At 38.5% G+C, this 22,380-nt stretch overlaps 1 protein-coding gene across 7 annotated transcripts in view; it reads right to left on the reverse strand.

Moving 5' to 3' along the window:
* Positions 1 to 22,380, reverse strand: part of nedd4l (NEDD4 like E3 ubiquitin protein ligase) — a 39,074-nt gene that overhangs the window by 3,443 nt on the left and 13,251 nt on the right. For 2 of the 7 annotated variants that reach the window (XM_058616790.1, XM_058616785.1), the window contains 23 exons: positions 18,242 to 18,292; positions 16,601 to 16,662; positions 15,815 to 15,917; positions 14,750 to 14,904; positions 14,332 to 14,467; positions 14,020 to 14,208; positions 13,834 to 13,911; positions 11,891 to 11,950; positions 10,862 to 10,999; positions 10,007 to 10,195; positions 7,979 to 8,176; positions 7,279 to 7,356; positions 5,562 to 5,616; positions 5,083 to 5,141; positions 4,690 to 4,755; positions 4,262 to 4,491; positions 3,590 to 3,711; positions 3,364 to 3,434; positions 2,667 to 2,762; positions 2,456 to 2,529; positions 2,240 to 2,300; positions 1,946 to 2,005; positions 973 to 1,080 (listed from right to left, as the gene is read on the reverse strand). In XM_058616790.1, coding sequence (XP_058472773.1) covers positions 973 to 1,080; positions 1,946 to 2,005; positions 2,240 to 2,300; positions 2,456 to 2,529; positions 2,667 to 2,762; positions 3,364 to 3,434; positions 3,590 to 3,711; positions 4,262 to 4,491; positions 4,690 to 4,755; positions 5,083 to 5,141; positions 5,562 to 5,616; positions 7,279 to 7,356; positions 7,979 to 8,176; positions 10,007 to 10,195; positions 10,862 to 10,999; positions 11,891 to 11,950; positions 13,834 to 13,911; positions 14,020 to 14,208; positions 14,332 to 14,467; positions 14,750 to 14,904; positions 15,815 to 15,917; positions 16,601 to 16,662; positions 18,242 to 18,292 — 2,439 coding nt within the window. Of the gene's footprint in view, positions 1 to 972; positions 1,081 to 1,945; positions 2,006 to 2,239; positions 2,301 to 2,455; positions 2,530 to 2,666; positions 2,763 to 3,363; positions 3,435 to 3,589; positions 3,712 to 4,261; positions 4,492 to 4,689; positions 4,756 to 5,082; positions 5,142 to 5,561; positions 5,617 to 7,278; positions 7,357 to 7,978; positions 8,177 to 10,006; positions 10,196 to 10,861; positions 11,000 to 11,890; positions 11,951 to 13,833; positions 13,912 to 14,019; positions 14,209 to 14,331; positions 14,468 to 14,749; positions 14,905 to 15,814; positions 15,918 to 16,471; positions 16,546 to 16,600; positions 16,663 to 18,241; positions 18,293 to 18,996; positions 19,033 to 22,380 lie in introns of those variants that run through there. The other 5 variants (XM_058616789.1, XM_058616786.1, XM_058616787.1 and 2 more) reach the window with 5 other exon arrangements.

Consider the following 22,380-nt stretch of genomic DNA (forward strand, 5'->3'; position numbering starts at 1 on the left):
GTCTACACAGTTGGAGAATTATGTCTTTGAAATGACTCGGCACAAATGTGTTGTTAACAGCTTCATAAAAAGTGGTATTGTTATGGAATTAGATTTAGGTCAATATTTTCAAATATCACTTTTTTTTTAAGAGGCAAGCAACTCTTTATGAACAAAAATGAACCACACAATCAAAATACACAAATCTAAATATCATTCATTTAAATCATTCAAAAATATTGTATTTTATTTGTTTGAAAAAATTTGAAAGTGCCGACTTTTATGTCGTTTGGATAAGAAATGCAATAGATATCAGTAGAAAAGCAATGTATTGATGAAAGAGCCACCTCCGAACAGTGACCACTGAATTATTTTAATAGTTGTATTCATGTTCAATGTAACAGTGGCTATTCAGTCAAAAAAGAAAAGAAAAAAAATCATGTAAATGTGGCCACGTTGAACGGGTACTGCACAATAAGTGCTTATAAATGCAAGGGACATCTGTCTGTTAATGGCACTGTCCAACAGGTCACTTAACAGACTTCAAACGTTTGTGTCTGTGTGTGTTGTTTGCATGTTAAAACAGATGATAATCAGACCAGTTACCACAACCTCAGGCTCTTTCATCAGAGCAAACAAGCTTCTTTGTGATAATAGAGAGTACATGTTTGCTGTGAAGCAATGTGTTTGAGGATATCTAAAAACACACGCCTTGAAAGGGGAGACATGGAAGGGACTTCTTGCCATAACAGTACTATTACATTTGACATGTATTCTTTTTTCTTTAATCATTTGTTTATTAGCGTTTGGAAACATGCTGGTGTTTACTCTAGACTATGAAGAGTGACTCAATGTAGTGCCCTGTCATAGAACTGTATTGGAAGATGTTTTGCCGCTACCATGCACCTTACCTGTTCTCTTTATGTTTGTTGCTGTCATTAAATAATGAAGACATTTCAATAAAAACATTTAATTAAAAAAATAAACACACACCTTCCAGAACCACTGTATAACCGGGTGGTTGGGACAGTAGCCGTTCTTGTAAACACTGTGTTGTCTCCAGTCGTTGACGTCGACATCACCAAGACCACACATGAGCAGCTTTGCAGAGAGAAAGAAAGACAAAAATGCATTTATGTACATTTTTTTTTACTAATTTCCAGAGACAAATGTGTTATTTGATCATCAGACAGTGGATCTGAAAACAAAATTGACAAAAAGTCGACATCAAAGTCACTTCCTTCAAAGAAAATGAAAGCACTACTCTGCTCTTTACTGTGTTTCTGTCAAGTTTTAGGTGAAAAAAACCCACCTGTGTTTGTTGGGTATAATATTGTGATATTTTATGTGTTAATGTGATCATTTTAATTCATAAATAGTTTTAAATTTATGACGATGGATAATTACGCACTTTGAGCGTGCACTTTGTTGTGACGCTAAACCTTTCAAATATGACATGGAGCCCAGCTGTAATGATTACACGTCTGGGTTGAAAGATATGCAAATTCAGAAATAAAGTGACGTGGGACGATTATTAATCAGCACAGAATTTTTGTATTTGATCCTAGTCTCATGTGTCAAAAGTCGTGATTTAAGGTTTGGGAAGGCTTCAAGGTTTTCAGATTTCAAAGTGGGCTCTGGCACTCTGAGGTTTGGGAATGACGTTGAATTTTAAGCAATGAACTATCAGCCTCCAGTAATGAAGGCTCTGTGTCAGAGGTGACATCTTGAGAAGTTTTTTGTTTGACAAATATGTAAAGCATGAAATTCAGTTTAAAAACGAACTAGCAAATATTACACAAGAGATATAAAAATATACACATGGAGCTGCTGGATGTTTACTTAATTAACAAAATGTAACTGACACAACAAACCTATTCCTATATTGCTGTTGAATAATTTTCTGTCAGTTGATAGAAAGATTGATTGTCAAATAATTCAGAGGGTACTAGCAAAGTATCCATACCTCCAGTTCGTTTTCGTCAAAGATCTTGATCAGATCTATGAGAATGAGCTCAGTGAATCCCTAAAAAAAAAAAAAAAAAAAAATGAATTATGTAAAGATGATTGTTTCAATGTACAATTCAAGCAAAAATAAATGCAGAGAAATTGATGTAGTGTTTAACACTAGTTGTTGATAAGCACCAGAAGCATCAAGGGTCAAGGTTTACATGCAGAGGCTCAATGTAATTCACACATACAAGCTTTTCGTGTGGTCACACTGCCCCCACATGGTGACAGTATTATTGCACATAAATACCTCCAAGAAGGCATTCATCTGCTTCTGAACCCGATTAACAAACCTCCACTGAATGACCAGGCTGTTAGGGAGGGGAAAAAAAAGATAATCGACAGGTGAATTATTAACTAATTAAATTCATATTTGAATATGTTGTCTCATAATAATGAATGGTTTACATCTGTTCACATAAAGAGAGAGACATCTGAAGAAAAACATTTAATTTGTTTTAGTTACTCTATGTATTCCTTTTTGTTGTTGTTAGTGACGACCATGTCGGAGCCGCTGGGCTTCAGGTCGACCTGGTATGTCTAAGAAAGAAAAAAAAGTGCAAGACACAGTGAAAATAAAGAATGGGATACTTCTCGTAACAAATATATAACTTAAGAATGTTTATAGTTTTGAGATTTAAACATATTTTAGAGAGTCTTATTTTAGGTTTGCCAACCTGTCCAAAGTTGTCCTCATCAATACAAAACCTCAGGTCCAGCTCAGTGGGATCATTCTCCAGAATCCACTTAAGAGAGTTGTAGTATTCACTGTCCTACAGGGCAGATAGTTAATAATAATCAACAAAAGGAAAAGGAAAAGTATGAGTGTCCTACATACAATTATAGCAATGAAAAAAGACACATTCCAACTCACATCAAACACCAAAGACAAAGAACACAAAGAAGAAGAGGTTACTGTTCACTGCAGTTGTAACCTCCACAAAAGGGGGTTCTGTCTGCCTGTCTGCCTGTCTGTGGCTGTCTAACTGCCAGCCTTGTTTTTCTGTCTGTCTGTGAACTCAAAACCTACTTTTCTACCAATATCCATGACATTTTGTGAAGAGGCTGGGCGTGACACAAGTAAGAACACGTTCTTGGAGCAGGTCCACATAAGCAGTTGAATATAAAAGTTGATATTCTTTCTTTCTTTCTAATTTCAAGATAGGACTCAAGTATGGTAGAGCTATGTGCTCTATTTTAAAAGAAAAACAAAAAAAACAAAACAATGTCAAGTGATTTATGAATCAGTAAACTCAAGACATGCTCCCTGGATACATATTTCAGCATATTTCACAATGTCAGATTTAGTCAAATATAAACTGCAGGGATTTAGACAATTTATCAGTTCAGGGTCTGGCAGTAACAAGCTCTTACCACAGACTCCATGTCTTTAAGAGAGATCTGTTTCCCCAGCATCATCTTATAAAATGGTCGGATGAAAAACCCTAAGAGAGCAGAAGGCGATTCAGTGCTGCAATAATATGTGCATGGAGAAATAAATCGTATATAAAAAACATAAAAAGCTACACTTGTTTCCTCATACATGTGAGGACTGAACATTCACTAACATAATTACAGGACCAAACATCAAGCAGTGTACCATCTAGTAGTTTTCCATGAAACACAGCCATTCCTGCCACACGCCCAATGAATTTGAAATAGGAGAGGTGATCTTCATTGCACAAGCCGGAGTTGGGATTAATTTGGAGAGTGTAGTTGTCCCTGGACAAATAAAGACAAAGGCAGAAATATCCAGGATTTAATGACCATGTTGTAATAAACTACAAGGTTTATTATTCATTATTCCCGTAGTTATACATCTATTATTCTATACTACTATTCTAATACTTTATAACAAGTAAATAAACAGGAAATCTAGAGGGAAAACATTATAAAATTGATAATCAAGTCAGATTTGCTTATGTTAAGTTTTCTGTCATTTTCAAAAATCAAAATAACAGTGCTTGAGACAATAATCTGTTGGAGCTGAACTGCGCTACAACACTTTCATGATATTGAAGTGTACTGCATGTGGGAAACATTTGCTTCAGGATGGCTTTTTGAATGACAGGAAAAGTTAATCAAAGTGGAAGGAAACTTTAAGTCTTTTAGGGGAACAACACCACTTACTCCACCTATGTGGTAAAAGAAGAAAAGAATTTCAGCTTGGCACAGTGCAAGGTCCTATCGTCATATCCTCTTAAACGCCTCAAAGGTTTGTTCAGTCAGAAGCAGCTCTGTAAATCTAAAGCAGACACCAGCTGAGACTTACGTGGCAGAGTATTCAAACAGGCCGTAGTAAGGGTTGAACATCTCCTTAGATAACAGGAAGAACCACTCTCTGGCCACACCCCCGTAGTCCAACCCTTTCTCTGATTCAAACTCAATCCACAACCGCGCCTTCAGAACGTCAGGCCTCTTCAGTGACATGATGCGACGGTACGACTCTTCAAATATGTTGTTCCTGTGCAGTTTCATTTCAAATCGGTTGGGGATGTCCGCCTGAATACAAAATAAAGGGGAAACATTAAGTAAGTGGGAAAATGAAGCCAATAGAATGAAGACACAAAAGAATTAAGGGCTTTTAGATCATTTTTAAATAGCATAGCACTGAAGACTATTAATGTGAGGTTTTGATCAAATGAGTTTCAAAAGCAACAATTCATAGAGACACACAAATTTTAAGAAATAAATTCTTACAGGTTTCTTTAATTTCTTCCTGAAGTAGTCGTATTTCTGCTTGAACTCTCTGGAGTAGGGAACAGCCTGCACAGTCAAAAGAGAACACACACGAGTCAAGGAATGTTGAGGTCAAAAGGAATCCTCATTAGGGATCAGCTTATACTTTTAATTTGAAGTTTAAATTGGGTAGGGAGGCTGGCAGCAAAGGAGGGAGAACAATAATATTGTCCCTTCTCATTATGTCTAGCGGTACAGCGAATAACAAGGTGTTGGTATGTTAAGTGACAACCACAGAGATAAACAGTTTTTTCTTTTTGTAAAGACACACTGAGGCTGATGAACGTGTGACAGATACAATCAAAATTGAATCCGTGAAGCTACATTGTTTTAGCAGAGGAGGAAACTACTCACAGGTCCTGTGATAGCTGGACTCTGCAGTCGAGGGTCCTCCCACTGAGTGTTCTTTGTATCTGGATGATCCAAACAAATAAAATGTTAAGACATAAACAAGACTACAGTGAAATTGTCAATTCAGTCATTTGAATAATATTAATCAACATGTAAAAGAATCTGACAGCTTTCATCTTCTAAAAGTGAACATTTGAAGGTGTTTCTCTGCTTTCACATGATATACATCATATAATTGTATTTATTTACATTTAGGACTCAAAAAAAAAATACAGTAGGAAAGAGCACATACTCAAAGAAGTCAACAAAAATAAAGAAAAATAAGTTGTGGGCATAATGGAATGAATACATTAAGATTTAAATTAACTTGCCTCCACGAGACCATACAGAAAGACAGTCAATGATTGTGATAACACAAAGAGAGGGAGTAGATAAAGGCTTTACACATGACTAATATAGGCTTGGAAGATACATCATCTTACTGTGGTCAATGTAGAAAGTGCGTCCGTCTGTGTGAACTCTTTCCTCCCATCCAGGCTGAAAAAAAGGGGACCATGGGGAAGAAGAGTGAGGAAAAGGCCCACAATCACCATTGCACAACACTTTTTAATAGGCCATGCTCAAATAGTAACTTAAATCCATCCACATGTTTTCCCCCTTTCTTTTAATTTATTTAGTTTGATTGAACTTGATGACTGGTCAATGAACACTGCCGCAAGGCAAGCTCAATCAACCAAAACAAGAGGACTGAAAGGATTTTCTCTCCTATTTGAGTCAGGTCTGAGACAGCAGCAAGGCAAGGATTACGATGACAACATTAAGCTTAACCACCACTACCAGTTCAAACCAGCACACCACTACTGACACATTGACCACTCAATACAGTGTCACAGGCCACACACTCGTACGGCAACAGCAATCAGGCAATTAATGGAGTTACAGTAGACTGAATGTCAGAGGGTGGGGAAAGAGGTCTGACAATTTATCAAACTGTGTCCCTACAATATGTGTGTTTTAAACTGTATGTGGGAGCACCAGATCAAATAACTGATAAAACATGCACAAAAAACAGCAAGTTCCTTCTGTCGAACAGCTTCTTTTGTTTCCTCCAATGCTCCATCTGCTTGATTAAACCATGTTTCCTTCCTTAGGTCCCTCCTAAATAATTTTCCTCTCCTAACAAATATCCACTGCATTTCACTTTGTTCCACATCCCCAACTTGTCTATCTGTGTCTCAGACACTGATAAAAGTACACAGGGATGGAGCAGTCAGTGGGATCCCAGGAATGGTGGGGGACTCCTGGTGTTAAACATCAACAGACAAAGGGTGATGATGGTTGTGCAGGGAGGGAGCACAGAAAAGGGGGGTAGTGTGGTAATTTATTGTAAATCGATGAAAAGGAAGAGAGAGGTACAGTCCACCCATGCTGGTCATGAGAGAGAGAGACAGGGAGAGAGAAAGAGAGAGAAAGAGAGAAGGGGAAAATATTGTGCAAGGCTGTCTGCAGGCATTTGACCGGATCGGACCAGACCAGGGAGGTAAGACAGCAGGCAGAGGGAGGGAGGCACCAACCAACCTCCTCTGGTAGGTTCTGCCAAACAGACATGGCCAGGTGTAGAAGTAGCATAAAGATCCACCAGAATGGAGTGAAAGGAGAAAAGAGGGGGAGAGAAAGAGAAAGAGAGAGAGAACACACACATGCACACACCACACAAGGCTGTGAGATGTACAAAACCCATTAAGCTATTATTTGATATCTAGCTATGGCAATGTTTTGTTTGACACTTGGAGTGTGTCTTTGTCACATAGATAATAGTGCAGGTTTTCACCAGCTAATTAGGTATTATCACAGCCCCCAAAATCTGCTTTCTTACCCATGCTGGTTGCTTTCTCCTAGTCTACAAAGGAAATGTCACAATACAATGTGATCATATGTCTCATATTCTACAGCAAAACCACAATCACATACTAAAATAAATATATACACTGACTAAAAAGTCATCAGACACCACAAAGTCACTGATGGGGCAAAATAAACCCGGCTTTGTCGCATTTTTGAAAAGGAAGGAAACCGCTTACACTGTGTATACAATATAAAACACACTGGTAATGGCGGTTGTAAATGAGAAACCAAAGTTAAACGTGTTAGTGGTGTGCAGGTTAAATAAATAGTTGGTGTAATTGTGACTGTACTTACAGGAAGAGGACCAAGGTCACCAGGCTCCATCGAGCTCTTACTCCTCATATGGACTGGATATTTCAACCTGGGATCCTCCTGATTGTTGAGCAGAGAATTAGATGGAATTAAACCAAATGGCGACAAAGAAATACAATATTATACAGTTTTTATGGTAATTAAAGAATAAAACAAACTGTGAAGCATTATTCTGCTCTGAAACTTTATATTTTCTGAGGTAATGAATCCTAAAAAAAAAGATGTGAAAAAACATGAAACTGCCTATCACCCCACCAGGTGTCACTAAAAGACCCAGTAAAATTAATAGTTACCACTGCCCTCGATTTCAAGGCAAGGTGAAATTCAGTTCTTTTAGTGAGTTATGTCTCTTTTGTTTTGTTTTTGTCTTTCACATTCAGTCAAATCATCTTTAATCTATTTAAATTCCAATACTATGATCAGAAGCTTTATATATATATAACATGTACAGTATGTGTGTATATATATATATATATATATATATATATATAAAAATACATATACTGTACATGTAATATATATAAAGCTTCTGATCATAGTATTGGAATTTAAATTTCAAGATTTATATAGATATGTATATATATAAAAAAACATTGCCCATTATTCGTACATAATAAACAAAACCAAATAAGATTCTAATCTAAGTAGAAGTAACATCATTCAAACTAAAATGTTAGCTCACCCAGGTGGTTACTCTGCTGTTATGGTCGATGAAGAAAGGCCGTCCATTGGGGGCTATCCTCATCTCCCAGCCTGGAGGCAGAAAGCTCTGCTGTGCCTTGTGTTGAGACTTGGGGGAGCTGTAGGGGGATGGCTGGGGAGACTGGGGATTTGAGAATGTGTCCTTCACAGCCCTCCGTACCTGAATATTGTTGGCTCCCTAGAATAATGAAAAAAATGTAAGTACAATATAAGCAGTCCAACTAAAATACAAGGAGGTGAATGAAGCTGTGATCATGAGTGCAAGGATGGAGACCAATCCTCTAAAAGCCTCCATATTCTGTTAGAAAGCTGAAAAAGATGAGAACAGAAAACCATCTTCACCACAGTACTATGACTAAGAAAGCTGGAAATAAACTTGTTTAAACAATGGGGAGAAAGGTGCACCATTGCAACATTTTCTTTTTACCAGTTTTCAGGATGTTGCTTCTGATATTTCATGGTACAAATTTTCACACTGCCATCTGTTCCCCAAATGGCGTCAAAGACCAAGACAAAGTAAAGGTCATGCAATGTAACAGAAACATAGTGAAGATCATGCACAACCAAGATGATTCATTTTGAAGTTTGGAAAAAACACTTTTGGCACATTATGGACCAAACAACTAATAGATATATCTCGAAAATAAGTGCATTATCATAGTCATAATGAAAATAATTGTTAACTGCAGCCCTACATCTGACTAACGTTGTGTTAGTGTTCCCACCACATCACATTGCTATTTTAGTAGTAATTATCACTGACTGATAAGATTGTTAACACCAGAACACAACTTAATGAAGCCGCAGACCTTCCACCTCTTTTGTAAGTGGTAATTACACCTTTCTGCTTTAATTTAGTTGTTAAGACACATACACACCTTAATTAAACAACCTTCATGATCACATAAAATCTGATCCAGATTACCCTCAATTCTTACTTCACTAAAAGCCTTGTAAAAAGATTGCTCAAGTTAAAACAAATCGTTGACATTTCAGTGAAATCGGTTATGTATAACTATTTCTTTATGCATACATCATCTGACCTGTCTGAATGTTAAACCCCTAAATTGAGTAACTGACTGGCTTTATGATAATGCAGTGAACAGTGAATAAATAAGACGTGGAAAAATGCATCTGTACAGTTAAAAGATTAGAATTTACTCCAGGAGTCAATAATTATCATTGACAATGTCATGATTAAAAAAAATTTATAAAGTGCTCACAAATTATTCAATGATTGTTTTCAATAATAAATAAAATTCCATGATGTACAATTTAAATCTGGAAATGTTACCTCTGAAAAATGTTGCTTTTGTAGCCACTTTAGTGTTATAAAATAGCCCCTGAGTTCAAGAACATTTAGTTCCCAAGGTCAGTATGACGATTTAGATGTCCTCAGGTTTGTTTTTGCAAATTTTACAATCTTTTGGGACCTGTGATTGGTTTAAATTATTCATTCAGCGGTAACTGGATAAATCTGCCATCCTGGATTTTCCACATTAGCTTTGGCATGTTATTTGCTTCAAAACACTGCACTGCAGAATGAAACGCCGACTGCACTGTTCTGCATGAAACAAAGCTTGAGGAAAGCTTGGACAATTTCACGTGACTGATGATAGTTCAACAAAGAGCTGCTTTAGTGCTCTGTCATCAGCTCATGTGTTGAAGAGGAAAGAAATAGCAGGAAGACAGGAAGTTGTCACCAATAGAGAGATTCAAATAAAGGATGATGAGAAAAGACAAATGAGTAAGAAATGGTGAGATTAATATTTCCTTAATACATTAATATTTCCTTAGTTTAATAAGGATAGAGTTAACCATAAAGAAGGATGAAAAGTGTAATATTAAAGGAGAAAAGTAAGTATTTCCTGATGTATAAATATAATTATTTAACAAGAAGAAAATGAGGTAGAGCAAAGATTGGAGAAAAAAGAAGACAGAAATAATAAAATACAGGAAAGAGATATGGGCATGGTGGAGTGGAACCATACAGGTGGATCAATCTCACCTCAAAGGGAGTGGAAAGGGTGACAGTAGGGGAGCTGAGGCTACGGGGTCGTCGGATTTGGGGCTCATGGAGGTGGTTGTTGGAGGCACTGGAAGAGGAGGAGGGGGTGGATGTGGGTGTCAGGGCCGAGGCTCCTCCTGATGCTGCTGCTGCTGCTGCTGCTGATGTGCTGGCTCCATCTTCAGTCAACTGTCAGTAAGAAAGCACTTTTGAGGTTAAAGAGGGTTTGGAATGGGGAAAATGAAGCCGCTTGGTGAAAGAAAATAAACTGTCCCCATCATACTATAATCATTTGTCAGTGTTCTCTGCTATGTAATAACAGAAATAGATGAGGTCAGACAGACAAATGAACAGGTATAATATGATCAGCAGTTCTCTGATTACAGCAGAAAAGAGAGAGGGATTTGGAAGAGGACAGACATAAGCATTAACCATAACTACAATCACAAATAGGCAATATCAGAGGAAGAAAGGTGGAAACACAGGTTGAAATGAGAAAAGGGAGAGAAAAGTGATGATTTCAGTTAGAAGACATAGCCTTTGCAGAGTTGTACTTCATCAAGAGTGTAAAACAAAATGCTAGACAGGAGAAGGAAGGTGTGCAACAAAGTTCGACAGAACAGGAAACTGGTCATTTGGAAAGACGGAACAAGACATGTTGATTTTACACAGTTAGGTCTCTTTCCATCATTCTTTATGGTTACACAGAAGAGAAACGTGGGGAAAACTTGTGGAGGAGGTACAGTGCATAGGCCTAGGCCTAGGCCATGAATGGGGCCAAGGAGAAGTCCAGTCCCATCATGCATAGCAAGAGAGTCCAGCCTGACAGTCAGGCACCCTTCACACCTGCTGTACCTGCAAAATTGGCCTAGTCCAGGTTGTGGTGCGGTTGTTATGGTTGACGTAATAAGTTCTTCCTTTGGTGTCCTTCCTCTCCTCCCATCCAGGGGGCAGCCCAGGGGTGGTCAAGGTGTAAGCAGTCGACGAGGGAGACTGGCCAAGTGTAGAGAGAGAGCAAAGCAAAGACAACTAATCAGTACAGACTAATTTAATGGACATGTAGAGGGAATCTTTGTGATATTTTAAAAAGATTGGCAAATTACAACCTGTGTGAGGGGACAGACACTGGTGTTTTCAGTAACATTTTTTACAATTTCAGTTAAACAATGGAAGAAATTGGTCAGGAAGAGGAAATGTGAAACAAAACTAAAACACTGGAGGAAATAGGTAAACTTTCATTCACAAAACACAGTAAAAAAAAATAAAACACTACTACTAAAATGAGCATCACGGGGGGAAAGAGTGGATCATTACTGCTCTGGGTGAAACATTAACAGTTTGTTGCATCAAGATAAGTCAACCAAATGTTTACAACATCCACCGTAACATTCAAAAGCACAGCACCATAGAACATTGGACCCATTTTATAATACTGCTTTATATCATCATTACTTAATACTATTTTGATTACCAGGTTGCAGGACCAATTACAACAGACATACACACACGTACCACACCACTGGATACCACTAACTTTGGGACAGTTGCTAGTTCATCTAGGAATTTTACAATTCAATAACATGACTAAAGAAATTGTTGCACTAATCAACAGCTTCATCATCAGTTCACAACACCTGCAACACCTGCCTGAATGGATGTGCAGTTTTATGCATCACTCCATTTGTTAGACGTTACAGAAATGTGTTTAGTAAGATTTTTGTCCTATTGAGTAGTGATCTGTTCAAAAATGTTGATAACTGACGGCAAAGAAAGGGAGAAAGTGAGAAAATCTGTACACCATATATAATATAAATACCTGTGAGGCTTTCTATCACAGTGATGAACTAGGACTGAGTTTGTACTGTATATAAACTGAAATATTACCATAGACTCTTCACCACCTGAGACTGTTTGAGCTCTTGTCCTTCTGGATTGGGAATTCTGCTGGTGGTAGACAACAGGTGAAGATTTAGTTCACATTATGTTTATTGCCAAGGTAGAATCAAGGAGCAGGAGAGACTGTTCGGGCAGCAGTGAGGACTGAGAAAAGAAACAGTGAATGGACAAAGGGGGGAATTTCAAGAGTCTTGTGATTTTGGACCTTGGTGAGAAAGTGACAGGGAATACTGAAAAATAAAAAGAGGACATAGACTGAAGTTTGCAGCAGGAAGGAGTCATTCTGGCAAAAAACTACTGCTGTTGTACAGTTGCTTCAATTACATAACACATGTGTTAGAGAAAGGTTTTAGGACTGTCCTGTCAGTATGTTTTGGAAAGTAAATCAACTCTATATTAAAACAAAGAAAAAAAAATCAAGACAGTTTGAGCAGTAGAAATTCCTGTCTTGAATTGTCCCGTAAGATAAAACGCACATATTCTTATCACAGTTTTGAACAGTTAATTAATCCCAAGCGAATGCAGTATCTTTACGATCCACCCAAATCGATAAGCTACACACATGACAAAGCACGAATAACAATCAGAAAAAAAACTATCCCATCATCTGAAAATGACATTGATGAAAGAGAATTAGAATTAGAAGAGTGTAAGAAAAATGACAGAATGCAAAGAAAAAAAAAAACAGAAGTGTTAATTTCACCCAAACACTGTATAAGACACAGTAAACTGTGATTTACTACAACAAAAAATTGTTCTGTTTATTCTAAACTTCATTACTTTGAAGACATTTTGAAATTGATCTACAGTTTAGCAAATCCAAATAATCCTAATTTCTATAATAAAAGCTTGTCAAAACTTTATTAACAAGTTGATCTTTAACATATTGTAAAAGCATTGCAATTGCATCAGTACAAGCACAAGATTCATCCACCAGTCCACTTTCCCATGTCTCCCTTTCAATACGTTCGTTTTTTCTGTAATGCCGATTGGAACAATTGGAAAAGTGAGCAGGCATTACTTGGTGAATGAATGTTAAGAGAGGAACATCTCAAAGCAGCACAGTAGTCACCAAATATGATGTGATTCTGTTGTTATGGTGGAAGTGATATACCTTTAAATATATTAATTCATACCAGCACGGACAGCCGGTCTCAAACATAATCTAGTTTTCATTCATCCCTGGTACGTCAGGATGAAGAACACCAAGTGTGCACAAAATGCTTGCAGCCTTTATATAACTAACACTACTATACTATATATACACATCAAGAGGAGAAAGTGTGTATTGACAGTAGCAAATGTATTTTTTCTTTGGCTTCAGAATGCCAAGCTCTATGCTGTGACTCAGATGCATGACAAACATCTGATTCAGATTTTGTGACATATTCGTTGAGCTGATTCTTTACTGATGAGATTCAGACTCAGGACTCGCTGAGAGATCATCTGAGCTGATCCTGTTCTTATTATTATTATTTCCCTGCCACTGGTTTCAACTGATGATCAAGCTGTTGGAGCCACTGTTTAAAACCAACACGAGCAAATGACTCACAAAGAGCAAAAAGCAGCAGAGGGAGGGAAGAAAGAGGTGTGGAATTCTGACAAAAGCACAAAAGAAAGGGATGAACAACAACACTGAAGTGCAAGCAGGAGAGAAAGGTTTAGAGTCAGTGCCACTTGCATATTATGAGTAAGTGGAAATTTTAAGAGGAGAAACAAAGGTGATGATTTCATTGTGCAGTACACCGACAGCACTGAGACATGCCAACAGAGATGAGGTAAGTGTCACACCAACACAAACCTGCTAAAGAAATCAGAGCACAAAGAAAAGGATGTTCACCAAACAGAAAGTAAAGTAACAAGGAAAGCCAGGAAGTCAAAGAAGAAAGAGGGAAGGAGAAGGGAAAGTGTGGCAGTTCAGAAATATGTACCGTAAGAGGAGGAGCTTGGGCCTGATCACTGACGCCATCTGTCATACTAGAGGAACGGAGTCTGTTTGACAGTTGGCTCTGTTGAAAACAAGAGAGCAAATAAAGATTAAAAAAAGAAAAGAACTGAACAATATGCATTGCATGTTAGTAGTTTCAGTGAGGCAAAACACAGTGTTTAAGTCTCACCAGAGCAGAGCTCGGCCCTGCCACTTCGCCATTCGTATCAGAAGTGAGCGACAGCCTAAGATTCAAATCTTCCGCAAACTCTTGGGCGACAGGTGTCAATGGGGGCAGTGGTGTCAAGATGGAGGAGGGGCCGGGAAGAGACAGAGATGAGCTGTCATTCGGCTCTTCTTCTGTGATGAGCTCCCAGGACTATGTGAGTAACAAGCAGATGCAGCCATGAAACAACATTTAAGTAGCCTCATTACTGGAGACAACTGTGGCTCAGAGTGTGTTTGTGGGTGTACTACATGCATGTGCATGTTCCTCTCTCACATTGTCCATGTCCCTGGGTTCCAGGTGCTCATTCTCTAGGTCTTCGCTGATATGGCGTCTCGATCGGAAAACACGGTGTGCTTCCTGATTGATCTGCCGCTGCTGATTGTCACTCTCTGTCTCGGAAATCACATCCCTGAGAAAAAATGTAGTTACCAAGTCACAAAAATGGATAACATACAATGAAGGGCAGTAGATCACATCAGTTCTACACACAAAAAGTTAAAATCCAGTCAATAGATAATGCGGTATTTTAACAGGTATTTGAAAATACAAAAAATTGGTCTGTCTCCAAAAAAACTGGAAAATTTCACTTTAAAGTAATGTTCAGGTGTATACTATATCATTAAATTTATCATTAAACTAATGCTAAATATATATTGTATTTTCTATTTAGGGAGAAGGACATTGGATGTACATGTTGGAGGGCCGTTTCCACTGTGTACTGCGTTTGTTGTGGTTGACATAGTAGGTACGTCCCAGGTTGTCCACCTTCTCTTCCCAGCCCGGAGGCAATGGGGGCAATAGCTGCTGTGGTCTCTGGGAGCCTGAGTCTGCAGACTCATCCCAACCCTGAAAGAGAAAATGTGTTTTTCTTGGTATTCCAGTAGGCTGGTCTGACATACAAGCATTAGAAAAAGTGTCTGTACAAAACGGGATTAAAGCATGGAAATGCATTAAGAGGTTAAATTCATTTGTGGCTGGTTAATGATTTTTCTGAGTGCTGTGTTGTGGTTTGAAATGTTTTTGTTAGAATTTACTAGCGTTTTATTTTTGTCAGGCCGGATGGGATATCGCTCACCACAAGATCTATGACTAAGGCTGTATGAGCTAGCGTTGGTATACAAGTGCTACCAACAAAATAGACCAATTCAAACAATCTTTCAGGACAGATAAACAGGGAGAGTAACTGTAAAAACAGTGCATTTGCAAAGCTAGCATCAGTTCTGTCCTCTTGAAAACAGACAGAAATCCAGAGGGTGAAACTAGATATTTAACAGTGAAGGTAGGTGAGCAGGGTAGCATTCTTAGTTTTCATATTCAGCTTGTTCAAAGTCATGCTATGAAGCTTTTCACCATGTGAAATGTGTACTAAAGACTGTTATGCACTCTAGGACTTAAATAATCCTTATTAAAGCCACACTTGAATGCACATACACACGGATGAACATAGAGAGAGTAAAAGAGCTCCTATTTCTCCAAATAGCAGACTGAACAGTAAATGTTTTTTCCAGACCCTGACCTGGAAAAGCCTTTCACCAGATTTCTGGCAGCATCTTGGTGCCAGGATTGTTGAGAAAAGAACAAAAAGAAGAAATGTTCTTTCTCTTCTCACTCTATTTATTTCTATCATATTAGGACACTGACTTTCTTTTGAGCTCTTTTAAACTTTATTTTCTTTTTTTTTGCAACAGCTAGATTGGTCTCTAGAATCTGGTTTGACTTCAGGTTGTTCTAAACAGGGGCGACTTAAACATCTTACCTCAGCTTCCTCCCTTATTTCTCCACCCTCCTCCTCATGTCCTCCTTGTTTGGGGAGATAGGCCATCTTCAGACGCAGGTAACCCTTCACCCTGGACTTGTGACTGGATGATAAACAAAATGTATAACTTTAGTCCCACTTGAAAACTGCACATTAAAACCAAATGGACTACACCCTCTCAGTTCGCTAATGCAAAGACATATACAGTACTGTGCAAAAGTCTTGGGGCACCACCAGCTTTGTTGTCTATCAAAAATCTGTGATCATTGCCATTTGGACAGTTAAACTCATTTGTATAAGTAAAACTGTCAAAGAATTCAACTCATTCTACATGTGTATGCAATACTCAAGCATGTCTTGAATTAACCTGGTGTAATAGACCTTTTTCACAGTAGATATTTGTCGACAATGACATTAATTGGGGTTCCACTCCAGTGAAAGAGCCAGGATTGTGCTATCCAAAATGTGCTAACCAAAATGTGTTATGCGTTCCACTAAAGTGATTGCGAAATTATACTGTATGGTCATTATACCATCGCTAAAACAACAAATGTAATGGTGGCCTAAGACTTTTGCACAGCACTGTATGTGGGGAACTTCCCAAACTAAGTCTACATACCATACTAAACTTTGACTAAATGAGAGTGAGATTATTACTTTTTCAGCCTACCACGCTCACTGATGGGGGCAAAGAAGGTGCAATTACGATTGAGCATTTTCACTTTTTGGCATTTATTTTTTAAAATACTTGCCAAATCCTGTTAGTTAGGTCTAGTAGAAACTGACCTTCTTGGCCGCAAGAGGAAGTCTTTGAATGTGTAAGGACGTTCCATAGCCGGGTCCTCTGTCTGCAATTCAAGAGCAGGCTTATGGTGACACCAATCAATAAAATATACAAGAAAACACACATGTTGGGCAGTATCAAAATATCAGACTCTTGAGTATAGAGCACAGCTGCAACCCTCAGTGCAGCCATTGTAGGATCGTTACGCAACGCTAAGCTTCTCTTTTTACATACTGAAGAGCAGAAATGTCTTAAGTCACTCACAGCTATCTCCCACTGCTGTCTGACTGGGCCAAACCAAATCACACAAGCTACCCACAACCATTCTGCTATGTAATGTAACTATATCAGGCCATTTGTTTCCATATCCCAAGTAAAATCTTCAATCTTTGTTTTTAATGCAGTAATCAATCAGTAAATTAAAATATGATGAAAGTGTTTTGAGTTGCTGTAAAAACTGAACAACCCCTATGGGAATCAATAAAGATTCATCATTTATTAATGTTGGAACAAAAGTGTCCAATGATTGTTTGACAAGACAGCTCTTAAAAGCCTCACACAAAAAATAAAATATCATGTGTGACAAATGCAAACCAGGACGAGTGCAGAGGCAAGTTGGTTTCACATTGTAAGATCCATTAGACAGTGTTTGGAATCACTTGAATGAGCTTAAGCTTCTAGACAAATGGAGCTATTAGATTGCTTCTGAATGAGTCAGCATGGCTAGCCTGATTCATGAAAAATAGAAAAAACTGGTTTCTAGGAGAAGCGAGTACAAAAAAAGCAGGTGATGACTAAAAAAAATTCCAGTAACTATGAATAAGATGGCAATTCCTTCAACATGAGGTCATGCTAACCTGATGTGCCAGACTCAATTGTTTGACTGGACAGAATCACATTTGCAAGCCCTTCACTTGCCTCACTTGGTTACTTAAAAAATAATTAATTGACTAACTAACTCATCCACAGGCAATTTAATGTTCAGTAAGATTTTCAGAACTTTTCAGAAGCAGCATTCAGTACATCATTAGGTGCATTAGGACCAAATATTCTCAATCCTGTCCAACAACCTCACCACTCAACATGGCTCAGCTGCTGCTTTATCTGCTTCTAATTTCCATGCCCAGTGGGAGCCAACCAGAACATTAATAATTAACCCCAAACACCTTTTACAGATATCTTTCTAAGTTTCTTGGAGGTTTAGAGAGCAGTTCTCAACAGCACAAAGTGATTCAGCATTTTTGTTTTAAAAAGTAGTCCACAGTTTCCAAGTGAGAGCCAGTGTGTGTGTGTGTGTGTGTGTGTGTGTGTGTGAATATGACAAGCATAGCTTTCTTTTCCAATGACTCTGACATTAGCCCACCCTCAGGACAGTCACCGTGTTTACACTCTCGACAACCAAATGTCCATCTCTAACAAGGAGTGTGGGAACACAACAAACTATTGCCTGTGTGACCAGCACTTCCTCACACCAAATACAGGTAGACATAAGTAGACATAAGTAGTCTTTATCTGAACTTCACAGAGGTTAAACAGGCATAGCAAAATTCAAGATAAGAAATAGCTGAGTATTCAAAACAGTACCATAACAACAGTCAGCCTGGCCAACACAAGAACACACACACGTACGTGAATACACTTACCGGCAGATGACTGAGTGGAACATCAACCTGACCCAGGAAATCATCTCTGGTCTAGAAAGAAAAGAAAAAAAGAAGACACCTTGAGCAGCTTAAATTTAAAAAGGGCAGCTTGTTTGTTTGGGGAACACTAACATTTGAGCAAGGAAAGCGTAGGGGGGAAAAACAGTGATGAAGTGAATTAATTTGAGCACCACATGGTTCTCCGTGCAGCACCATTATTATTTTGTCACCAACAAGTGAAAGAGACAAAAAAAGACCCACATCCAAGAATAACCTCCAGTTTTATGAATGAACATTTGTGGAAATATGAAAATGATAAATGGTCACAAAACAGTAAATGAGTAAAGTGCAACATTTTAGCAATTAAAGCCATTTAAAAACAAACTACATTTTACTGAAAATATCACAAAATATTTGTTGGTTTGATACGTTTTCAAGTGACAAGCTTGTATATTCAAAGCCCAGTCGAGTGTTTCATCTATGGACACACTTAAGGTGTTAATTCAGACGAGAAGAGCCTGTAAACCATCAAGGAAAAAAACCAGCAGTTACTGCCACCAGAGAGAAGCCAAATCAGCCAGACAGAGGGAGAGACGGGAAGAATGTGACAACAGGGAAGAATCTGGGCAGGTTTGCATTAAGGAAACCAGTAGATTGTCCATCGTTTTGCCACTATGGATGCAGACTCAGAGGAAAGGGGGGTTTAAGGATGACTGAGGTGAAGGTCTGCAGTCCCCAGGAGGAGCAATGATTACCTGTCCGATATGGAAAAGCCCATTCTTTGAAGACGCCTGTGTGGGACACAACTTTTTTAGACAACAGGAATTACTAATCACCAGTAACTCATAACAATGCTGTCCATTTGTAGACACTAGTTTGAAAGGAACAGCTGGTTCATGTGAATGGTACTTCTCTTAGTCAAGTGTTTCTCATTATCAGCTATGATAAACCTGTGGATTGTAGGAGATTTTTTTTAAGACCAGCAGCAAAATAATATCCACAACTACAGTCAACTGAAGGGTTATTCTCTTTGTAAAAAGTGCAACCCTGCTGTCTGTTGCCCTGTGGTTATTAATTAGCCTTTAAAAAGAAATCAGTAAAAATTAATATTTAATTATATATATATATATTTTTTTTTTTTTTTTTTTTATTCGACCAAACACTAAAACCTAGAGCATTGCTTCATTTAGCCTAATAAATACAGCAAAAGATTGTTCTTAGTGCACTTGGAATCAATGGTGAAAGGTTATAAATGAGTAATATTGAAACATTTAATTATGATTATGAATGGACAGGCATGTAAACAGATACTTGTGAATGCCTGCGTGTTCACTCTGACGCACACATTCACCCACAGACGTGCGCACACACGCACACACGCACACACAGAGTCTTAAGTATTCTTTCTTGGAAAAGCCAGAGCAACTACTTTGTAAATCACAGCAGGGTTTACTTTCATGCCCCAAACCAACCAGATAATTCATTCACTGCTTGCTTGTATAAATCAAAAGACATTAAACAAACAGTGAGGAATAATATTTATAGGCAACAAAACAAAAGAACCCTGGACCATGCGAGAATATTCTTTCACAGTAGTTCCCACGTGTTGATCTGTGACCTTCAATGTGGATCTGTGAGGCATTTTGTGTCTTTTATGGCAAAGAATCTGCCAACCAGTTTACAGCACTGATGATATACTATAGACTTTGACTAGCTAGCAACAAATGAAACAGCCTATACTAATGGCAGTTTCCTATGGGAAATGTGTAATCCTATGAGACATGGCTGTTGTTTTCTCATCTTAACTATAACAAGAATTTTAAGCTATGAGTATGTTTATGCAGAGGGATATAATTGCAGAGTCATCACAGGGTCACAGTTGAGTCTGCAGCTGCCTCCCAAGGCCAGGTTACACTCAGAGGGGGAGAGGGAGAGTGCCACATGGAGAAATGAGGAGTTTAAGCCTTGACACGGACAAAGGACAGTTTTATAGCCATCTGTCCTACAAAATTAAAGCATAAAATAAATAGTAAATGGTCAGTATTTATATACTGCTTTTCTAGTCCACTCAACGCTGCTTTTCACTACACTTTTTCCATTCACCCATTCACACAGTGCTACATGCAGCGCGTTTTCTATCACACATTTTTCATAACCATTAACACGCTGCCAGCACAACCATCCGGAGCAACAGGGGATTAAGTGTCGTGCCCAAGGACACATCTGCATGTAGACTAGTGGAGCGGGGAATCAAACCCACAACCTTCCAGATGAAAGAGAAACAGAGCCACCATCATAGTGTGGAAATGTTCCCACCACATCACTTCTAATATCAATCATCTATTATCAAAATAGCCTATAGCGGGGCCCATAGGCGGTATGTGCATACACTCATTGTAACACCAGTAGCAATGACTAACGTGGCAACCCTAGTGAACTTTGACAGCTAGCAAACCTGAGCACTCACTCACTCGCTTGATTTATTTCCACATAATGGTCACAGGGGCCAGTTCCAAATGGCATCGGGCAGAGACAAACAACCATTCAATCTCACACTCACACCTACGTGTACAAAGAGAGAGTTCAGGTGAACATGGTGAGAACATGCAAACTTCACACAGAGAGGGCCTCAATCGAACCAGGATTCGAACTGGTGACCTTCATGCTGTGAGGCAACAATGCTAGCCACTGTGTCTCCAAACCTGAAAACCACAAAATGATAATGAGGAAAAAGTGCATGTATATAGATTATGTTTTACAACTTCAAGAAAACAGATGAAAAGTGGTGATACAAACTATCACTCTAAATAAAGAAACAACGACAGATTGAGGCCCCGTTTAAATGCATATATATAATATATAATTCGGATATGGTCTTGGATGCATTCTAATAGCAGTGTAAAAGCAAATGTGTACTGAAGGACCGCAACTAAACTGACGTTGTCTGACTAGGTACATTCTCATAATAAACTGAAAGATTTTTTTCTACTACACAGCGTTTCACCTACACTGATTTATTCGTGGCGACAGCCACAGAGGAATCACTCATCAACACACACACACAAAAACATGTGACTAGTTGGACTGGCAACGTATCAGAATTATTATTTTTTTCCATATAGAACAGGAAAGTTGTCGTCATTTGATTGGATCGCTCGAGACCCATATATTAACCGGTCTACACATGGTCTGACAGTCCATGATATAGAGGAAGCTGGAGCACATCCAGGCTGTCAAGAAGGTGTGGAAAGGCTGCATCAGCTCCTCAGAAGTAACTATGCCAACACAACTGAATTAGAATGCCAGAGCTGACAGAGAACACAAAAGAAGCAACATGAATCCTTTTCACAAGTACTGGACAGTAAAAAAAGAAATAAAATAAGAAAGAGAGAGAGATCACCCCATTCCACCAACAATTCTCAAGTAAATATAGCCAACACTTACAAGAGCTCTGTCTGAATAGTAACTGTGAGGCACTGAGGCAGGGCCGTAACAAGGGCATAGCCCAGGGGCATAGCTGTCTGCAGCAAGTCAAGCTGGCACACATGAAAACACACACACACACATAGTATACCACACACAGATTTAAAAGGGGCCAGTCCCACTCCAGGTCATCAGTTAGGGAAGACCCATCATTACATTCTAAATGTGGATTCCCTTGTTGCATGGTATTTCCTAAGATAATGCAACACCATGGGTTTTAAAATTAGGGATAGAGGGGTGTATAACACATTCAAGTATATTGTAGGTACTGTCAATCATTTCATCATTTCATGATGGTAAACAATTTAATTAAGGAGCAAGGATGGCCCATGGACCTGTCTTAAACATGTATCTTCTGAATGAATATATATGTGTTGTACTGTTAACATCTATGTTTTCTTGCAACCAGTCTTCTTTAATGCTTTGCTTGGTGCATTGCTGTGTATCTTGGCATTTTACCAGTTGCACACTGCAATAACATAGCATAATCATGTCATCTGTGTGGATTTTTCACATCTGTTCAACATATAATGCAGGATATAGGATAGGGACGGAGAGATGGACATATCCAAAGTGTTGCTTGATGTTAAAAACTCAACAGGTTCTCTGATAATTGTTTGGGCTGTAATGTGATCTTAGATCTCAATCGGTCACAG

This window comes from Solea solea, chromosome 19 (assembly GCF_958295425.1).
Source record: "Solea solea chromosome 19, fSolSol10.1, whole genome shotgun sequence".
Lineage (NCBI taxonomy): Eukaryota > Metazoa > Chordata > Actinopteri > Pleuronectiformes > Soleidae > Solea > Solea solea.